This window comes from Lampetra fluviatilis, chromosome 2 (genome assembly GCF_964198595.1).
Source record: "Lampetra fluviatilis chromosome 2, kcLamFluv1.1, whole genome shotgun sequence".
NCBI classification, from domain to species: domain Eukaryota; kingdom Metazoa; phylum Chordata; class Hyperoartia; order Petromyzontiformes; family Petromyzontidae; genus Lampetra; species Lampetra fluviatilis.
This window is the reverse complement of record NC_136276.1, coordinates 19,277,476-19,297,122: the sequence shown is the minus strand read 5'-3', so window position 1 is coordinate 19,297,122 and position 19,647 is coordinate 19,277,476. Positions and strand designations below refer to the sequence as shown.

The 19,647-nt window shown below is 43.1% G+C and overlaps 1 protein-coding gene across 6 annotated transcripts in view; it reads right to left on the bottom strand.

The window, feature by feature from the left end:
* Nucleotides 1-19,647, bottom strand: part of LOC144943863 (ATP-dependent 6-phosphofructokinase, platelet type-like) — a 339,772-nt gene that overhangs the window by 267,390 nt on the left and 52,735 nt on the right. For 3 of the 6 annotated variants that reach the window (XM_078871710.1, XM_078871742.1, XM_078871725.1), the window contains 6 exons: nt 18,029-18,181; nt 15,090-15,254; nt 11,404-11,465; nt 8,361-8,472; nt 6,710-6,809; nt 1,470-1,575 (listed from right to left, as the gene is read on the bottom strand). In XM_078871710.1, the coding sequence (XP_078727836.1) occupies nt 1,470-1,575; nt 6,710-6,809; nt 8,361-8,472; nt 11,404-11,465; nt 15,090-15,254; nt 18,029-18,181 (698 nt within the window). The remainder of the gene's footprint in view (nt 1-1,469; nt 1,576-6,709; nt 6,810-8,360; nt 8,473-11,403; nt 11,466-15,089; nt 15,255-18,028; nt 18,182-19,647) is intronic. The other 3 variants (XM_078871702.1, XM_078871718.1, XM_078871734.1) reach the window with 2 other exon arrangements.

Sequence of the window (19,647 nt, the reverse complement as noted above, 5' to 3'; positions counted from 1 at the left end):
CTTGGCACAATTCCTCACCACTAATATTCCCATACACACGTGTCTGCATTCGCCTGCTCCAAATGCACGGAAATGCCCCGAGCTCCCAAAAAACAACAACAATAGCCCCCCCCACCCCCAAGCATATCTAACCTAAGTACAGAACTCGAGTGACCAATCTCAGAAGGCATTGGCAGTCCAATATTTGATTCATCACGAATAAAAAACATTTCCGTTATTTCAGCTCTTGGATTTCAATTGATTTGATTCTCGATTAATGAGAGTCTCACCTTAACGAACGGCAGATGAGAAGGTTTGATCAATAAGTCAAGCGCAATGCCGCTAAATCTTGTACTTGGTGACCCACGGTGGTGCTAGATTTACCGCCCTGGATTCCACCGCGTGATATAAAAGTGCGGAAAGAGCAGTGCAAATGCTAACCACGCAACTTTATAATTCTGCATAATTACATTAAATGCCGAACGTAAAGTAACTGAAAGGGACATAAATCACGAGCAGAATCTAGCATCTTAGCATTCATCTGCTGCAGTTTAAAACGGACAATTTTTTACACCCTTTTCAATACCTTGCATTAATCTTTCGATTCTACGGTTGCAATTTTAAGGTTAGGCCAGCAAACTGACGTCGAGAAATTAAACGAAGCCCTGAACGTGTCAATGCGGATTCCGCGTTGACACATTAAGGATCTCGGTTTGCCGTAGAACTGACAAAACGTTTTACGTTCTTAAAACAGTCTTACCTTGTTATGTACACCGTTGATGAATACATTGCCGAATACAAAATAACGCGTGATATAAGTGGGACATTTTCATTGTCTATGATAATGATATTTATAATTTACGTCCAAATCCAGCCAGATTGCTCAGCATTAGAAAGAGGTGCTCGCAATCAGAAGGCTGCGTGTTCAAGTCCAATTTTGGGGATTGATTTAGCTCATTATCCCTCTGTTGACTTTGCGGGGAAAGTTAACAGTGGTGGTCCTACCGGAGACTTGTTTCCATCGTAGGAATGTGGAATTTCCACCAGAGGCTCAGGGCTGTCAACAGGATGTAAGCACCGACTGAATGCTCATTAAGAGCACGGAAATCAATTTGGCAAATTGTCATTCAATCTTCTTCTTTCGTACGGCATGTCAAATCCAATGAGGCAAATGTACAGATGCTTCTGGACATTGAGGCATTTCCATTGTTGGTATTTGGTTTAGAGCTTTGGCCATCTCAATCTAATGTCTACTGACACCGACGCATGAAATCAAGTGACTGTGAAGACATTGGCACGTGCATGAATGTAACTATACAATTCGCCCCAAGAGAATTCCATCCAGAGTTTCCAAAAAATAGCCGTGGGAAACACTAAAACGTGCATTACATTTTTGCTCATGGAAAAATGTAAACGTGCAGGCACGGAACCTCGATGAGCCCCAATGTTGGAGGTGATGATGACTGAATGAATGTGTGAAAATCTCTCACTCGAAGTCGGTCTCGGACTTGAGCGTCACCAGTGGTTGGAACTCAAGGGCACGCCGGCGCATCCCGAGCAGGCAGGCCGACTCATCGGAATTCGCGAACACATGTCCTGGGAAAAAGTACAAAGACAAAGATCCTCCGTATATATCTATCCTGCAACAGCCTCTTGGGACAAGTGACGTTAGCGAGCACCTATGAAGGCCGGCACGGCACACGAGAGGCGTGGGTGGCCAGCACCACGCTGTCTCCTGAGTGGCGATGTTTATACACTGCACAGGGTACTCGTTTGAGGCTGAGTCGTGTGGGATACACACACACACCGCATACACAGCACGATAGACAACCACTGCGAGCATGCGGCAAGGGTACAAGTACAGCCCTCCCATTACAATGCCGTTTCTTACCATTTTTCATTGACCGATTTGAATTCCATTAAGTAAAAGCTGTAAAAGCTTACATTTCCGAAACATACCTGGCGGTAAGCCACATAATGCTTGTTATAGATAAATATACACAGCACGAATTCATAGCACCATCTTACAGGCTCCATCGAAGCAAATGTGAAGAGCTTTGTGATTTATCATCAGCTTACATTTCCGAAAGTGCAACTTCAGTGAAATCACGTACGGCGCATCAACGCGGCACCTGAACGTCGATTCAAAAAAACCAAACAAGCCTGCAAGTCCCTTATCAATCTACTGTTGTATTAAAATGTCACGTCATGGTTGTTTGACCATACTTCACCACACTGGTCAGTGCAAGGGCTAGTTCAGATACCACTCGCCACCGATGTTTGCTATGTCCAAGGAATTAACCCAAGTGTGCTAACCACTGCACCCAATGCTCCTCCTCCTCCTCCCGTTTTTATTCCGAATGGTCGTAAATTTTCAGCGCGAAACTTATACTCGGGACTTTGTAAATATTAACATTGCACATTTTCGGCAAGTCAAACCGTGGTGTGTTTTTGATCAACGCAAATATCAAAAGTTGCCTCGCGCAAAGTTGCTCACGCCCCACGCAGCGTACGGGCGGAAACAATATAAAACTACGTGTAACGGCGCGCCAGATTTGAGAGGTTAAGCCGCGGGAAATCCCAAAGGGTCCCAACATGCTGTGGGTAACGTAGGAGAGGTGGTGTGGGAGGCATATTCATTAGCATAACATCTGGATGGAATGGTGGACACGAGCCCCACCGGGCTAATTACAGTTTGATGTGAGAAATGAGTTTAAGATAAAATAAAAACCACACACGCGATGGCTACGTTGCCTTCGGAGAAAAAAAAAAACATTACTTTAATCTAGCAATCAATTTATTCTGCATCAGTTTGCGATAGCACCACGGCTGAGTTCTTGTTTCATTGTCAGAGCATTAAACCAAAAACCTTGCCGATTCTCAAGCGTTGAACTTGAGTACACAATGGCTAAATGCTTGCCTGGTGTGTGTGTGTGTGCAGCCGTTTATGAAAGTAGCCAACAGATGAATGTATCTACTGATGCATATGAAAGCCGGGACACACCTGTGTTTTTATAATTTCGCCTTCTGATTTTATTCTGGCACATTATGATTATATTAACGCTTAATGCATTGTTTTTTCTCGCTATGTATATTCATTACTTCACGAGTGTTTTTACATTCGTCTTTGTACACGTTTGTTTTATCTTAACTTGTGTCGAGCGCCTTGAACGTTGCAGTATGAAAGACACTCTAAAAATAAAGATTTTTATTCTTATTACATGCAGGCTTGCTGCTGTGCAGCATATTGGTCTGATAAAGTCCTAAGGCACATTTACGATTTTTTTTTTCTCCACCAACATGTAGCAGGATTTAAATGCGAGCCTTCGAAAGCACCACGGCCACTTGGAAGATGTGAGGGGTCAACTCGGCTCATCATCATTCCCCAATGGTTGACAATAAAGCGAGTACCGCTTTGAGTGGTTGTTCTCCAGAGAAACTGGTCCACTCACACGGGAATGTGGAATCTCCACCGTTGGCTCAGGACTGACAATGGTTGTACACTCGTGGTGCACAGCGTGCAGGAATAGGTGCCAAGCAAATTGCTGAAAGTCAAACTGCAGCAGCTATTCCAGAATGCCGTTGCAAAGTTCAAAGAGGCTGGGGGGCTGGGGGCTGGGGGGGCATTCTCTGGCAGATCAATGGCCGGTCGCCAATACAGTCTGTTCTCCTACAACGCAGTAGTAGTTGCCTTCCTGAAGGACACCACGTGATGGAAAAATCGCGTTGTTAACACGCGAGATGCGTATGCACACTGAACAAAGACGTGGGCAGCATCTAGGAGCATCCAGCAGCATCCCGCCTTTGTGCTACGCCGAGGCAGCCGTACACGACTGCTCATCGCCACTCGTGCGACGTGGTTCCGTTCACTCGATCGCGCTATATTTAATCCGCATCCACGTTTTAGAAAAAATTAATTCCCCAATACATTAATCGCGTTATACCCAATTAACGTTACGAAAACCACGCGTTGTAACAGGAGAACAGAATGCACCACCGAGGCACCGTGGGCCGCTGGAAGGACGAACAACGCGATGTTCGTAGTGAACGCGGTGCAGTCGGCGCACACGGCCCCTGAGCTCGGTTCCTCTTTTGCTCGCTGGAATCTCGCAGCGGCGCGAGTGAGGACCCGGCCAGGGGGGGAGGAGCCACAAGACCATGTTGCGTAACTGAGACGCTTTGACCCGACTGGTAAAGTTCAGGTTCACGAATTGCTTGGTCGTGTGCAATGTGTGTGTGTACCCTGTGTGTGTGTACCTGCGTGTGTGTGTACCCTGTGTGTGTGTACCTGTGTGTGTGTGTGTACCCGTGTGTGTGTGTACCCGTGTGTGTGTGTACCTGTGTGTGTGTGTACCTGTGTGTACCCGTGTGTGTGTGTACCTGTGTGTGTGTGTGTTCCAGAATGCCGTAGGATGCGTGGCCTCCTGCCAGCGGGCGTTCGACGCTTCACGTGGCCTCGGGGTGCACATGGCCTGGCACGGGCGTCGTGGTGACGTCGCCGCCACTTAGTGGCGAATGGCGGTTGTTGTTGTTGTTGTTGTGTGTGTACCTGTGTGTGTGTGTGTACCTGTGTGTGTGTGTACCCGTGTGTGTGTGTACCTGTGTGTGTGTACCCGCGTGTGTGTGTACCCTGTGTGTGTGTACCTGTGTGTGTGTACCTGTGTGTGTGTGTACCCGTGTGTGTGTGTACCCTGTGTGTGTGTGTACCCGTGTGTGTGTGTACCCGTGTGTGTGTGTACCCTGTGTGTGTGTGTGTGTACCTGTGTGTGTGTGTACCTGTGTGTGTGTGTACCTGTGTGTGTACCCGTGTGTGTGTGTACCCGTGTGTGTGTGTACCTGTGTGTGTGTCTACCCTGTGTGTGTGTGTACCCTGTGTGTGTGTACCTGTGTGTGTGTGTACCCTGTGTGTGTGTGTACCCTATGTGTGTACCCTGTGTGTGTGTGTACCGTGTGTGTGTGTACCGTGTGTGTGTACCGTGTGTGTGTACCGTGTGTGTGTGTGTGTGTACCCTGTGTGTGTGTGTACCCTGTGTGTGTGTGTACCTGTGTGTGTGTGTACCCGTGTGTGTGTGTACCTGTGTGTGTGTACCTGTGTGTGTGTACCCTGTGTGTGTGTACCTGTGTGTGTGTGTACCCTGTGTGTGTGTACCCTGTGTGTGTGTATCTGTGTGTGTCTACCCTGTGTGTGTGTACCCTGTGTGTGTGTACCTGTGTGTGTGTACCTGTGTGTGTGTGTACCCTGTGTGTGTGTACCTGTGTGTGTGTGTACCGGTGTGTGTGTGTACCTATGTGTGTGTGTACCCTGTGTGTGTGTGTGTATAATGGGGCAACAATGCGGCTTGTTCTATGCGACACTGTACCCGAACCGAGCTGCGGCAATTATGCAGGTCATGACCGATCAATCTGTGTTACCCAACACAGATTTAAGATGTAAGTAGGTTGAACAAAATTAATTCAATTTACCTTTATCTGTCTCCGTGAATGGTTAGAAAGGGAGAGAAGAAGAGTGTTAGTATGAATGCAAATTTCAAGAGTATAATTTAAACATGTCAACATTGTCATACGTTAATAACCCCTCGTTAATACGACTGCTTTGCAAAACCGCCTTGCAAAGAAACAATAACACAAAATATCTCTTATGGAACTAGTATCACCAATGCCATATTAGTGTGACAAAGTCATTCTTACATGTTGTTTTCATTTTATGTTAAAAAAAATTAGAACCCCTGGAAAATATGTTCAAGCTAAGCGGTAAAACATCAAAAATAAATACGTAAATAACACTTGACAAGTTTTAACAAAGGAGACAATGCAATGCTCATCAAAGAATAGTTCCTACAAAATGTTCCAATGGAACAACAGTGCCCTCCTCATTGCCTACGAATTTAAATATTATAAGTGTGTCCATTTCAAATAGCACACCCCCGTAAATGTAAACGATTACATGCACATTCAATCAAGATGACACGTGAAAGGTTATTTCCAAAGGCAATCCATTCCCACGGCTTTGTAAAGCATTGCATATGCTGAGGGCTGCAAGGTGCCAGGGGAAGGGAGTAACAGCAACAGATGTAGATGGGATTAGTCCACTCACTGGATCCCATCTGTCTTTTTAATTGACTGCATCTTTGCAAGGCTTTAAGTGTTGTCCACTCACTCGTGTGTGGCTTGACCCCAGTCATTCTGTTTGCCTGACACATGCACATTTAAAAATAATATTGGCCAAAAATTCCAGTCCAGGACCCTTCTGAAAGAGAGTCCTAAGAATTAGGATGACTTTTATGGTTATATCATTGGCATTCTATCTTCGGCAAGAAAGCAGCGATAGTGCTGAAAACTCTTTCACCCTGGTGGCTTCCTGTTTATCAGAATGTCTCTCTCGTACCCTGCGGTGGCGATACGTTTACTCCCTCATCTAGTATACAGGAGGTCATTGATCCCAACCCTGATGCCTATATATTTGGAGTTTGCATGTTCTCTCTCCCCGTGATCGTGTGCATTTTTCTCCTGGTCCTCCGGTTATTCCCTCCACATTTAGAAACATGCGTTTAGAGTATTTGGCTGCTATAAATGTCCTCGTGATAAGCCACTTCGTTGAGCTTTTATTTGTGGCCAGGTCGCTTCTGAAAGAGCCACATAGCTCAGTGGGCCTTACCTGGTAAAGTAAAAAAAATAGTTATGGTTTAGAAATGGCCTCCTAATTTGTCTGAAAGTCTCATTAGCAACGTACCGTGGCGGTAGCATTCTGTGAGCTTCTTCGTGAGCCACTGGATGGCCTTGGCAGCGATCTTTGTCCCAAAGTTCCTGTCGAACGGGGATGGAGCGCCACCCTTAAATGCACGTGGGGAGAAAAAACCAGAAACATTATTACCAGTATGGATTAATGCCCTGCCCCAGACAATTAAAGGTAATAAGGAAATTAAAAAACACAATAGACGAAGGTTCTAGATTTGAAGCTTGCGTGACTGCAAGGATTCATATTCTTAGGTTTTTTCGGTAAAGTCACGTAGGTAAAACATTAAAATTAATAAAAGTAAAATAAAATAAAAATCACGACGTTTCGGAGGCAACACAAGCTTCCGTCTTCAGGTGGAACCGTCACAGCCACGACAGCTGTATCAAGTAAATGAGAGATTACAAGAGCTACCACTCCGTATATATGATGGTTGGAGAGGGGGGAAGGGCCAAGTACGGCACACTTTTTATTCATATTAAGAGGCTGACCCTTTGTTATGGAGAGGTACGGTTTGTGACTAAGCCTGGCCTACATAACAATAGTGTGAAAAAAGAAACAACTAAACATGGTAAAACAAGCCTGGCTGTCTATCAATAACCTGTAATAGTTGTCTGTCAAATAAGATGGTCCAAATAAGTGTAGTTAAATCTTTTTTGCATGGTTAATCACATCTTTCCAATGATTACTCAGTTTGTAACCATCATCACGGTTGAAATTATGTCTGTGTTTGTATATTTGTATGGCTTCGTGTACAAACCTTTGGTCGGCAAAATGGCACGTAATCCGTTTCCCAAATACAAGATTAAAAGTAAACAAGGCAAACCATGAGCCTTCACTGTCAAGCATGTGATCACTCGATTAAATGCGATTTAATTTTTGACTCTACATCTACCACGTACATGAAAAACCATGCAAGGAATACTCACCCCGCTTGTTACGTGTCCAATGTTTAAGATAAATTAAGTTCTCCAAAAAAATGAGGAAGCATCTTTCAGTGTGCCGCTTTTACTAATTAACATACCATCTGGTTATAATAGGGGGGGGGGTGGGGGAACCTCATCCACCGAACAAAAAGTACGAATCAAGATGATTGGACTGCAAACCAGAGAACTCCACTTCACACAGAAATGCAAACCCGGTCATCTTGTACGATAACACCCACGGGGTAAAATGTCGCAGCCACGGCAGACTTTAACTCAAGGTTGATTTACGAAATAACAACAATAACTGCATATTCTTGGTTCTTTCGGTAACGTCACGTAGAAGGGAAATAATATTATTAATATGAATCCCTGCAGTCACGAAAGCTGTAAAACGAAACAATAACTGCGTTTACTTCTAGATTTGAAGCTTTCGTGATACAGCAAGCGTGCTGTGACGGTTCCACCTGAAGACGGAAGCTTGTGTTGCCTCCGAAACGTCGTGATTTTTATTTTATTATTTTACTTTTATTAATTTAAATTTTTTACCTACGTGACTTTACCGAAAAAACCCAAGAATATGAAACTGCGTTTACCTTTTCACCCAAACAAAATTGCCTCGACATTAATTTAATTTTAAGATTATTACATTTTTTTATTTATTTCTTTATTCTCTGCCCCGAGCGCGTCACCGTTTTGCCGCAGCGACGCGCCAATGCTCTCACCTGCTGCATGTGACCCAAGACGTTCTTGCGGCAGTCGAACACCCCTTTTCCCTCCTCCGAGTAGAGGTTGTAGATGAAGTCCGTCGTGTAGTTGGGGTTAGACAGCTCGTTTCTGCAAGGCGAGGAAGACGTCACCTCGTTATCGGTGAAATGTGTCGACGGAGCGCTGCACTTTTAAGCGTAGATGAAAAAAAACGAATTTATTTAGAACTGCTCGTATGAACTTCAACATACGTACATACAAAGGACGGTGGTGTTTCATGATGGCTGTTCAATCATCTCCATAAAGCAAGTGTTTAATGGGGCTCTGCCTTTATATCCAAAATGTAAACACTGTGGGGAAATGTTCACGATAAAAGGGGATATTATACTGGGTATCGGAACACAACATGCACCTAACTAATTATGAGTAAATGTGTTTATTTACACCAAATGGAAGCTTTAAGCTCCGTGTAGATAGCTTTTTTTTCAAGGAATATACCGTTACTCATTAAAAAAACAGGCTACTGTGGCCATGACACTGGCGTACACTGGATTACAACTGAAAACGAATCGTAGGGGTGGTTTTTTTGTCATCGAAGGAAGAAACTTGATATATCATGACAAACAAAAGACATTAAACCACATCGATGACGCTTCCCAAAATGTAATAATCTTAAAATTAAATTAATGTCGAGGCAATTTTCACAAACAATATCGACAATTGCATTTAAGGGGAGCTAAAAACAAACCCACGTTACGTTTTAATGAAATCCGTTTAGAAGTACAACAATTAAACATTTCCTTAGATTAAAAAAATATATATATAATTAAAAACCCCACTGGTTTGAAAAATTGTTGTGTGCATTTTTTTCCTTTCATTTAAACCATCATTAGGAGGGTCCCAGAGTCATTCGATGATTCAAGCTCTGCACTCCTAATTCTGGAGCGATTCCCAATGCAAAACCCTCCTTCCCGGAGGCAGATATAAATTAGTTCCAGTTGAATAAAGTATTTTCGAAAGGATTGAAGAAAAAAAACTAGCGTGTATATGTGCCAAGAATGTTTACACAATTAAAGTTGTTTTGTCTACAAGGCATTGAATCAATTTCATGCTGGTGCTGCTGCAGGTGAATAAGTTAATAATTGCCCCGAGATAAAAACAACACATAATTAGACTCTTCTGCTGTGGCACAGTCAATCACACATTATAGATTACTCAACAGAAACCCATTCATAATACATAAAGACTAGGGAAAATCCAGTAAAAAAAAAAATCAGCCAATGCATTAACAAGCTGAACCATTACATGACCAGTAATTTGTTAACCTGGATAAATTATTTCGTGAGGCATTATATGTAAAAAAAGAAAGACACGTGCTGTTTTTCACAGTTCCACTCAAGCATAGCAAGCGGGAAAGTTCGCAGCACGGACGGCAGGACACACCAGAACACACCGATATCACTGCGATACACAGGACCGTTCACCTGCAAGGCTACTTTTAGATTCCCTGTAGAAAGCGAATGCAAAGACGCCCAGCAAGAATTGTAACAACTCACCACATCCATCCATTTCCTCTGAGAAAGGAGGGCAATTGTCCAAAACGTGACCTCCAAAAAAACTCTTCCTTAAAGGCCACACACAGTGGTATCGATGTATGTGTTCGGTTTTTTTTATTTGCGCTTGCGCATCACTGGGTTACCAAATACCCAGGAAGAATGGTGTAGCATATAAACACGGAACCTCCTCAAAGAGTTAACGATTTTTATTTGACCAGGTAAGGGCCACTGAGCTGTATAACTCTATTTCAGAAGCAACCTGGCCACAAATGATAGCTCAACCAAGTGGCTGATCATATAGAAATGTATAGCAGCCAAATACTGTAAATGCACACTTCTAAATGTGCAGGGAAAACTCAGAGGACCCATAGAAAAACCACATGACCAAGGGTAGAGAAAACATGCAGACCACCAAATATACAGCAGCAGGCGTCAGGGTTGGGATCAAACACACGAGCTCCTGCATACCAGGCGAGGGAGCTAACATCTCGCCACCACTGCGCCCAGAGTATGGTAATTTCCCAAAATGTTTTCAATATTCCCAGATGACAACCGCTGCATATTGTACAAAGAATGCCATCACGTGAATGCAAGTTCAGAATCTGTAAACTATTATTTGTCTCTTCCCACATTGACTGCCATTGCTACTGCAACATCATTCACATTGACGGAGCAATCACCCAAAATCAGCGGCTCCACATGTAAAACATTTGATGGAGTACCGGCATTCAATTAATAACTAGCTTGTGGCCGCTATTGAAGTATACGCAGCACTCACAGTCCCGTGTTGCTGGAAGTTATTATACAACTGCAGAGCTAATCTTAGTAGCGCCACTAAGATTTATGTTTTTGCCGACCAATTTTCATAATGCCCAGAAAACAACAAGCCATAATTACATAAGACACGAGCCCCACTAGTATTTGCCTATGCCATGCAAGATTTTAGTCAGAAACATCATTACCAGTACCTATAGCAAACACAAAATGCAGGTTTGCTTTATTTGGACTTCAGTAATTGCATTCCACTTAGAGCTGCGACGATTATTAAATTACATCAATCATCTATCGATTTTAAACTTTTCAAATTTTTGGAGTTGATTACTTGGGCCCTTTTAAAAATGGTGATTGTCCTAACATTCGACAGAGCCCATACAAGCCAAGCTCAAAGCAACATGCCTGATGATGTCACCAAGCCCCGCCCATCACTTCCCATCCAGCGGCACATGTGGCAGACTTGAGACATTTCCTCCAAAGTATTTTCGTCTCGTGCGATAAGTCGATCACTCGTACCAATAACCCGTACAGTGATCGATTGCTCACGTAATCATATAAGCCAGCTCTAATTGCCATCAACAGATATGACAATAACCATAATCGCGTCGTGATCACGAACGTCTTTGAGAAAGGACGCGGCACACACAGAGATAATTACATGCATACATAATACGACCGAAAGTAAACCTCACCAGCATAATCACGTTTAAAGGAGAAGCTGACATCTCACCTCAGAACAAGCCCCCGCTGAATGCCCGTCTTCATCTTCTCCGCCAAATGCTCAACGTTGGCCTGACGCAGACAAGCGAGGGCATGAATATCGTGGGAAGGATTTTGCTCGGTCGGTTACGGTGGGTAACAAATAAATAATGTGGCACAAAACAAATTGCTTACAAATTCATTGGTTTGCAGCATTTACATCTTTACCTATTGATTTTATGTTACTTGCATCCTTTACATTACAGAAACAGTGGCATGTACCTTTATTGAAGACAACCTTCACATGACACGAGTTATGTGATGGCTTTTGGATATGGGAGGAAAGATAACAAAGTAATTGCACAGATTTGGCTGATGTTTCGGTGCTTCGTACGGACACGGCTGTAATATTTTAACAGACCCGTATTCTGCTTTTTTTCTCTGGAAGGCCCATTGCCCAGAAAATTCATAACGTTTTAGCAAAAGTGGCAGAGCAGAATGAATGCTACTGTGTCTTAACTTCCGCTCGAAGACATGTAACAAATGTTCCCTGTGTAAACGCATTGTTCACTGTGTCAATGCGAGATGTATTTGGCTCGTTCAGTTAATTACTTTAATGGCTGGCTGCAGTTTTTGTGTTCAGCTGCGACGGGACATTAGAAAAACCACTGTTGGACTCGAGTGGCCTCTTTACATGCAACTGTATCCAAAATCAATAGTCCTCAAACTGGTGCAGAATAGATGAATCCACACGGCAAATGATGGCCCTAATAAGAAAGCAACAAACAACAGCGGGCCAACCCGAGCAGTGGATTTGCAAAACGTGGCAAAGACTAAAGAGCTGGAGAGAGAAGTGATAACCTTCCACGTCGAAGCAGCAGTGAAACAGCTGAAAACTGGCGAGTCAGCAGGAGTGTGTTTGGTATTCCTGCAGATATGTTGATAGAAGGTGGCTGACAGATGCTGAGGTAGCTGCTGCCTAATACAATCAAGGCAGCGCGGAGGCAGACAGCAGAAGCCCACAGGGTTTGATAAAAGGCCATAATCATAACGTTACGTAAACGTAAAGAGAGGGGAAGTAACAGAGTGTGTTAATTCTCGCGGGATACATTCACTGAGCGTTCCAGGAAGGTGCAGGGGAGGTGCTTTTCCTCGAGCTTTGCCGAATCGGATAAACACACAGATATACAAACACTTAAAGAAACCCCACTGTGGTTTTAGAGATGGGATGGGTTGTAGCAATGAGTTATGTTACCTGATTTTTCTATAAACACTACATTTGTAGATACCGGGTCAGCAGCCGATTATGGACCTTTTAATTATTTAGATTCTACATTTAGGCCTCAACACGAGCTTAAAAAACGTTGACAGAAGTGGTTAGGAATGTGTCTCTTTAAATGTAAGTAATATGTATAATGCAGGGGGTTGTGATAAAGAGGTCAATATATAATATATATATGGAATCTATATGGTAAATGATGGCGCTAAGTTCATATGTAATATATTGCATTACAAGATGGATTTTTTTTTATAAAATGCATGAACCACTTTGTGATGTCGTCAAAATGGCAGTTTGAGGCAGACTTAATTTGTCACTCGATAGGGCAGAAAATAATTTAACAAAACAACTCGAGAATATATTTATGGCCTGTGAATATGGGTGCAAAGTGGAGGATGCTGGCCATTTCATAGCAAGACAGGCTGAAAAACCTTTTCTTAACCTTATGGGTTTCAATGATGTTGGCTATAGCTGTGAACATTACATCAATGATCCTCGAGGAAGATATTCTTAGGTTTTTTCGGTAAAGTCACGTAGGTAAAAAATTAAAATTAATTTACCTACATGACTCTACCGAAAAAACCTAAGAATATGAATCCTTGCAGTCACGAAAGCTTCAAATCTAGAATCCTCGAGGAAGAGTTTTACTTCTACGTCTGAAAAAGTCTCGTACACTTAAATATATCTGATACACTTAAATATATCTGACTGCAAGCAGGCCATTGCGTTACATTTTGCTGCACACAAAAGCGGCCGGCTTTGACCAGGAGTCAAATTGAACACAATTTCATCTTCTCTTTGAAACAAAATGTCCACACAAGGTGAATGCAGTCAAATTGTTGTTGGCCCACAGGTGACAGAAGCTACAAAATTCCCGGTGGACCCAGCTTGAGTAACCACCCGGGGGACGCGAGTGGATGGTGCACGATGGATGAGCGACTGCCATCGCACGATTTAAAGCTTTTGTGAATGCAGGGATTCATCTTCTTGGTTCTTTCAGGAAAGTCACGTAGAAGGAAAATAATAAAAATAAAACATAATAAAATAATTCTCACGACGTTTCGGCCACAACGCAAGCAGCCGTCTTCAGGTGGAGAACATTCAGACTCTGTCTACTTGACAGACCTGTTCTCCACCTGAAGACGGCTGCTTGCGTTGTGGCCGAAACGTCGTGAGAATTATTTTATTATGTTTTATTTTTATTATTTTATTATTTTCCTTCTACGTGACTTTACCGAAAGAACCAAGAAGATGCCATTGCATGATCGCAGTGGGCGCTGTGGGAAGTAGAGGGCAGTGCAGACAAATCCATTTCTGTTTTGCACTCCACCCCTCGATCCGCATTGACCGGAGTGGTGAAGTATGGGCACATAACCCTCACCCACCGTGAATATAAGAAAATATGAAACGTAACTACGGTGGAGTATGTCCTATTCAAGGTACATAAAAACCAAGGCCAGTTTTCTGAACAAAACATAGCCCCAGCAATTATAAGTAGCTAAATGTTTTTTTTTAATTGACAGATTGCCATTGATGCTGGTTTCTGTTGAGCATTAAACAGGCATACAATGGATGTTTGTGTTTGTTTAGCACAATAGCTTGGCTAACATGCAATATGCGTGACAGGACTTGTCACTAAAACTTACCTTCACATACATGAAAGTGGCACTGCTAGATTCAGTGGGAACGTGCGGTGATGTGCAGTGCAGTAATAAGATATGATCATTGCTTTCCCACATTCCAAGATCAAGTCCCTCAGTTGATTCCAATCATTTCCATAATGCAAAAACCTAGGCCTGATTGGGCACATTTCCTTTTTTGGCAGGAATCCGTGATTGGTTTCATGAATAAACCCATGTTTTTTCATGAAAGATTGGAGTTTTTTTTTACACCAAAACTTTCAACCCACTTGATTAAATAAAAGGCAATGTCGGCATTTTTACATTTAATCCCTGCATGTCATTTACCCTGATCCTAACCACAAATCAACGGTTAAATACAGTGGAATACATTTTTGTCTCACGCTATTGGTCAGAATTTAACACGACGCACAATTGCTTGGTCTGCATACCCTCCCCGCCAAGGCTAGACTCCACGTATAATTTTTTCAAATCAACCCCGAAATCGTAGCTTAAAGTAAGAAAAAATAAATAACGGGATTGATTACAAAATGCAAGAAGCCACTCGGCATTTCCCATGAATCATTCTTCTTTTGCACGCCGCCACTTCTCACGCGGCACACTCCTACCACTCGTGCAGAGGAAGCGCGACCACTATCGTTCGTTAAAAAAGTGCGATTAATAGACGACTGCGATTGGTCCACAGAGTGGCACGCGACCTCGGTGGGCCTGAACCCGAAGCGTGTTTGGCTGCCCTCCGATAAGAGCCATTGGAGCGGCACCCCCCTCTCCCTGCCTCGGGATACGGAGCGCTGCTACCTCCAGATCCCGGATGTCGAAGGGCTCCTCATAGATGTAAGCGGCGTCAGCTCCGGCCGCCAGACCTCCCATGTTGGCCAGATATCCACAGTAGCCGCCCATCGTCTCGATGATGAACACGCGACGCTTGGTGCCGCTGGCCGACTGTTTGATGCGATCGCACGTCTGGCGGGAACGGGAGGGGGTTGAAACGCTCAGCGGCTTTGCGACGATTGTTGGAGCTTCAGCCCCCCCCCCCCCGAGTGCATTGATTTCACGAAGCAAGAGTCTTCCCTTCAAAAGCTTTTCTCTGGAAAGGCCATTGCCAAGAATGTTCACCTACTATGTTACTTATAATGCACCATAGATTATGTTGTTATTTATGTTTGTACACAAACGTCCTTTTACATTCTACATTAACATTGTTCGTTACATTTTAGGACTGTACAGTTTTGCCTTCGTTCAGTACATAATGCAAAATATATCCTGACATTTTTTTTCCACCAGTCCCTATGCATACATTTTATATTGCTTGGGTCAGTATTTCAAAAGTTAATCCACCAATGGGTAATGTACAGATCTGTTAAAATTATATTATAGACATATACACTCAAAAGGTTACCACACTTTTAAAAGTGCATCACATAAAACATTTTTACATTTCCGATATTACACATCAACCAAACAGACACAGTTTCAACTGAGAAGATGGGTACAAACTTAGCAATCGTTGGAAGGTCGTTATCAACCAGTTTGAGGAATAACTGGCTGTGATGTTCCCATCCTGCCACCTTCCGATGTTAGTTGTTAATTTTCGGCTCTCCGATTTTACATTAACAGGTTAAATTCCTCACACCGACACAGCCACCTTTGCGTGCCCACCTCGGCGTGGCGGTGGCTCTGCCATCTCACGTTAACCTGCTAATCTCTCACATTAACATGCTAATCTCTCACATTAACATAGCCACCTCAGTGCGCTCGCCGTGGAGGCCGCTCACCGATCTTACATAAACATGCAAATTTTTACCTGGCAGCCCTTTATTTGGTGGAAACCCACCACCATCGCGGTCACTGCCCATCACTTACATTAGCTGCTCCGCCCATGCTGCTGACATTTGGGCTATGCCCATTTTAAACCTTTATAAACAGTTTGCCTTTAGAAGCTAACCCCCTTTTCCTGATGACGACCGCTTGTGTTGCCATCGAAACGTCGTAGTTTTTTGTTATTTTCTTTGAACCTATCTACGTGACTTTACCGAAAGACCCAAATAATATGGCAATTTTTTTTTATTTTAAATCCTAATTATATCAAAATTGTGGCATTAACATTGGGTCATGAAACAAGCAAGTTTTAATTTTAAACACTCAGAGAAGCACCAATATCTGGAGACCATCCTGTGGAACATTACATCACAGAACTACTACTTCTAAATTCCCTTTAACCACCCCTTAACCACTCTTGTCATGCATCTTGTTACAGCACAGCTACGGCAGTGTTCATTGCATAGCAATCTAACGGAAATTATTAATTCTCAATCTTTGTGTTTGGCCGAATTGAAAAAAAAGAGAAAGGAAATAAAAACAACCTCGCTGCGATCGACGTTATTGCGCAAACACTCGCGGGTGACCAGGCCGAGACGATCGAAGCGCTATTCACTCGATCGCCCGGTTTAATCACGGACGCGTGGTGGCCCTTGCCAGGATTGAAGCCAGACCCTCAGCGGGACGGGAGGAGGGGGGGCTCGCTGTCCTGACATTGAGCAATCGTCCACCGCAGCCAACACCACCCGTCGACAAAGACCAACTTCTAAAACGACTTTTTTTTCAGTGTATAATGTTTAAAAGCATTTCAAGTAACAAACCAATGTAAACCACTTTAAGTGTACAATCTTTAACATGGATTATAAAACAAAAACGAATCCCACATCAAGGGACATTGTTAGCCATGATTGCAGTTCCAAACCCGTGTGCATTAACTACATTTATAAATGAACCCATTTAACAACAAGAATAAATCTTACCTTGGCATTCAATATCCAACTTCATGGTGAAATTGAACTCATAGAGGATAAATTGCACTAATGCAGTGCCGCTATAAATGACCAAAACAAATGGGCACTTAGCATTTCATTATACTTATTCCATTTATGCTTTTTCCCCAGATGAGAGTGAGTGATCATTTATTTTATGCCCACTCCATTTAAAGGTTTATGAATGCAATTTAGTCCTAGAGTGGTAAATTGCGAGTTCAACCGAATACGAAACTTTGTGACACATAAGCAATTATGTAATGCATGGCTACATGCACTCAGATGTGTTTCACGGTCCAAAACGCATCCTGCGATGGACGTCTGAAAAAAATTACTTTGGATTAAACTAAAATTACTTTTATATTATAGCAAATTGAGTACAGAAATCTTTTCAATACTCTAATGTTCAATCAGAATTTACTTGTGCTTCAACTATAAGAGTGTGCAGAAAGACACGCCCAGTTTTGTAGGCCTCACAATTACAGTATGCAAAACAAGTTGCCTGAAACGCAGTCATGAAATTTTACTTAAAAACGTAACAAAAAATATTCACCCGCGTAATTGTGGAGAATATAAAGCAAAATAAATACAGCAGCCAATTCATCTCCATATATCCATCCCTTCGCTTATTTTTTTTTCTCATATCCCATCAGCCACATTTGAATTGCATTCGGAGAGGATTTCCATGATGAATCACATCTTCAATTTTTATTTAGTAACTCGCGCGATACCGCAGATGCACACGACTCGTCTCCAGCAACAGCATGATGGCGGACAGGCACGGTGCGCTCGCAATGGGACAACGAGCACAATGGTCCTGTTCGAGGTTTTTTCTCGAGGCCCGCTGGGAAAACCCGGCCCCTGAAGAAACGAAGGGGGAGGGGGGGGGGGGAGCGCTTGGAGGCAGCGCACGGCGGTCGCGGGGAGTACCTGCACAATGGCGTTGAGGCCTGTGTCTGTACCCAGGCTGAGGTCGGAACCTGGCACGTTGTTGCTGATGGTGGCGGGCAGCATGCAGATGGGAATGCAAAACTCTTCATATTTACCTCTCGCCTCTTGGAGCTGAATGGCCCCTTCAAATGCCTACAGCGTGGCACATGCACACACTAATGGCTTCAGTGTGCCAAGTAATCACAGCTCTTAGCCAGATATCAACACGTTGGAGGTCATGTGTTTTTTTTATTACAAAGCAAAACTGTGATTAGCATTAATAAAAATGTGACGTATACGTGCAGGATGAATACAATTAATTCTACTTCATGGGACAACAATAGTGGTTGACCTGCGCACGGGAATCTCCGCCACTGGCTTACTTCGGCCACTCAGGAAGATGGGTAGCGTATACCAAGCCACACTCGTCTGAGCAAGGAGACACTGGCTTGGATTATGTTATCGATTTGTCATTTACTAACTTGATTTTGTGCTTAAAAATGACATGACAATAACTTCTTGCCCTAAAATTCTATTCGTACAGTTATTGGAACATGACACACACACACGCGCGCGCGTTTAAACGCAAGGTTTTGGTCTGGCTAAGACCCGTCACTGTGCAATAAAAAATCAATGGGCTGCGTCACCGTCACACAACTAGAAAAAGCGTAATGGAGAAGCAGGGAAATAGTACAAATGCAATCCACCATCCATCTGAATAAAAAACCTTTAACTAGGATAGTCCACTGCAGAAGTGAAGGGAAGACAAGTGGTTGGATAGGATAAAAATGGATGTTTAGTAATATAATCTCTTTGGACGTAGAATCTGCGGATTTTAATGACAGTGTGTGTTTGCGCACAGAGAAAGTATTTGTCATGGACAAGCGATGGGTGCATTTCCCCAAACAAATGATATTGTCCAACACGTTGCCAATAACCTACATGGCTCCTCCATCCTGTACAAGTGCCCCATCCATCCCAACCTCCTCTTCTTCACAATGTCTACAAACAAAACCCTGTTGCCACATTCTATTCTAAACCTCCAAGTTACTTGCACTTTACTGCCATGAAATTCCGAGCGTGATCCACACGACGATGCAACTGCGCTGTTTAATCTTAAGCTGCTTTCTTGTAAAGCAATATAAAATCTTGCATTAATTTACAAGCCCATGGCGAAGGATATGGGCGTTAACACTCAAACTCAGCAAATCACGCTTTCATTAGTTTATTGGCGTAGCAGTCTTGAAAGCTTGGTATTGCACATTCTATTCATGAAACGCACTTAGACCTGGCTTAGCGCTCAAGATGCGTTCCTGGAGAAGCGAGCGCTAATCGAATCAGCGCTAAAGGGGTCATGATACCGTTGTACTGTATTTGTGTGATCATTCAGGTTAATAATATTACTAATGTGTCTCGTTACACTATGGGACCTGTGACACAACTTTCACCCTCATCAGATTACAGCTGTGCACCGCTGCAGTTTTCATTACACATTAAATCATATTCAACATTTTGGCTTCTTTCCCAATTAGTGAGAGGATAATGAGAGTCCGCAAAGATATTCTTGTTAATATTCAATAATAAAATAACAGTAAAAAAAAACCAAACACAGCGTGGTG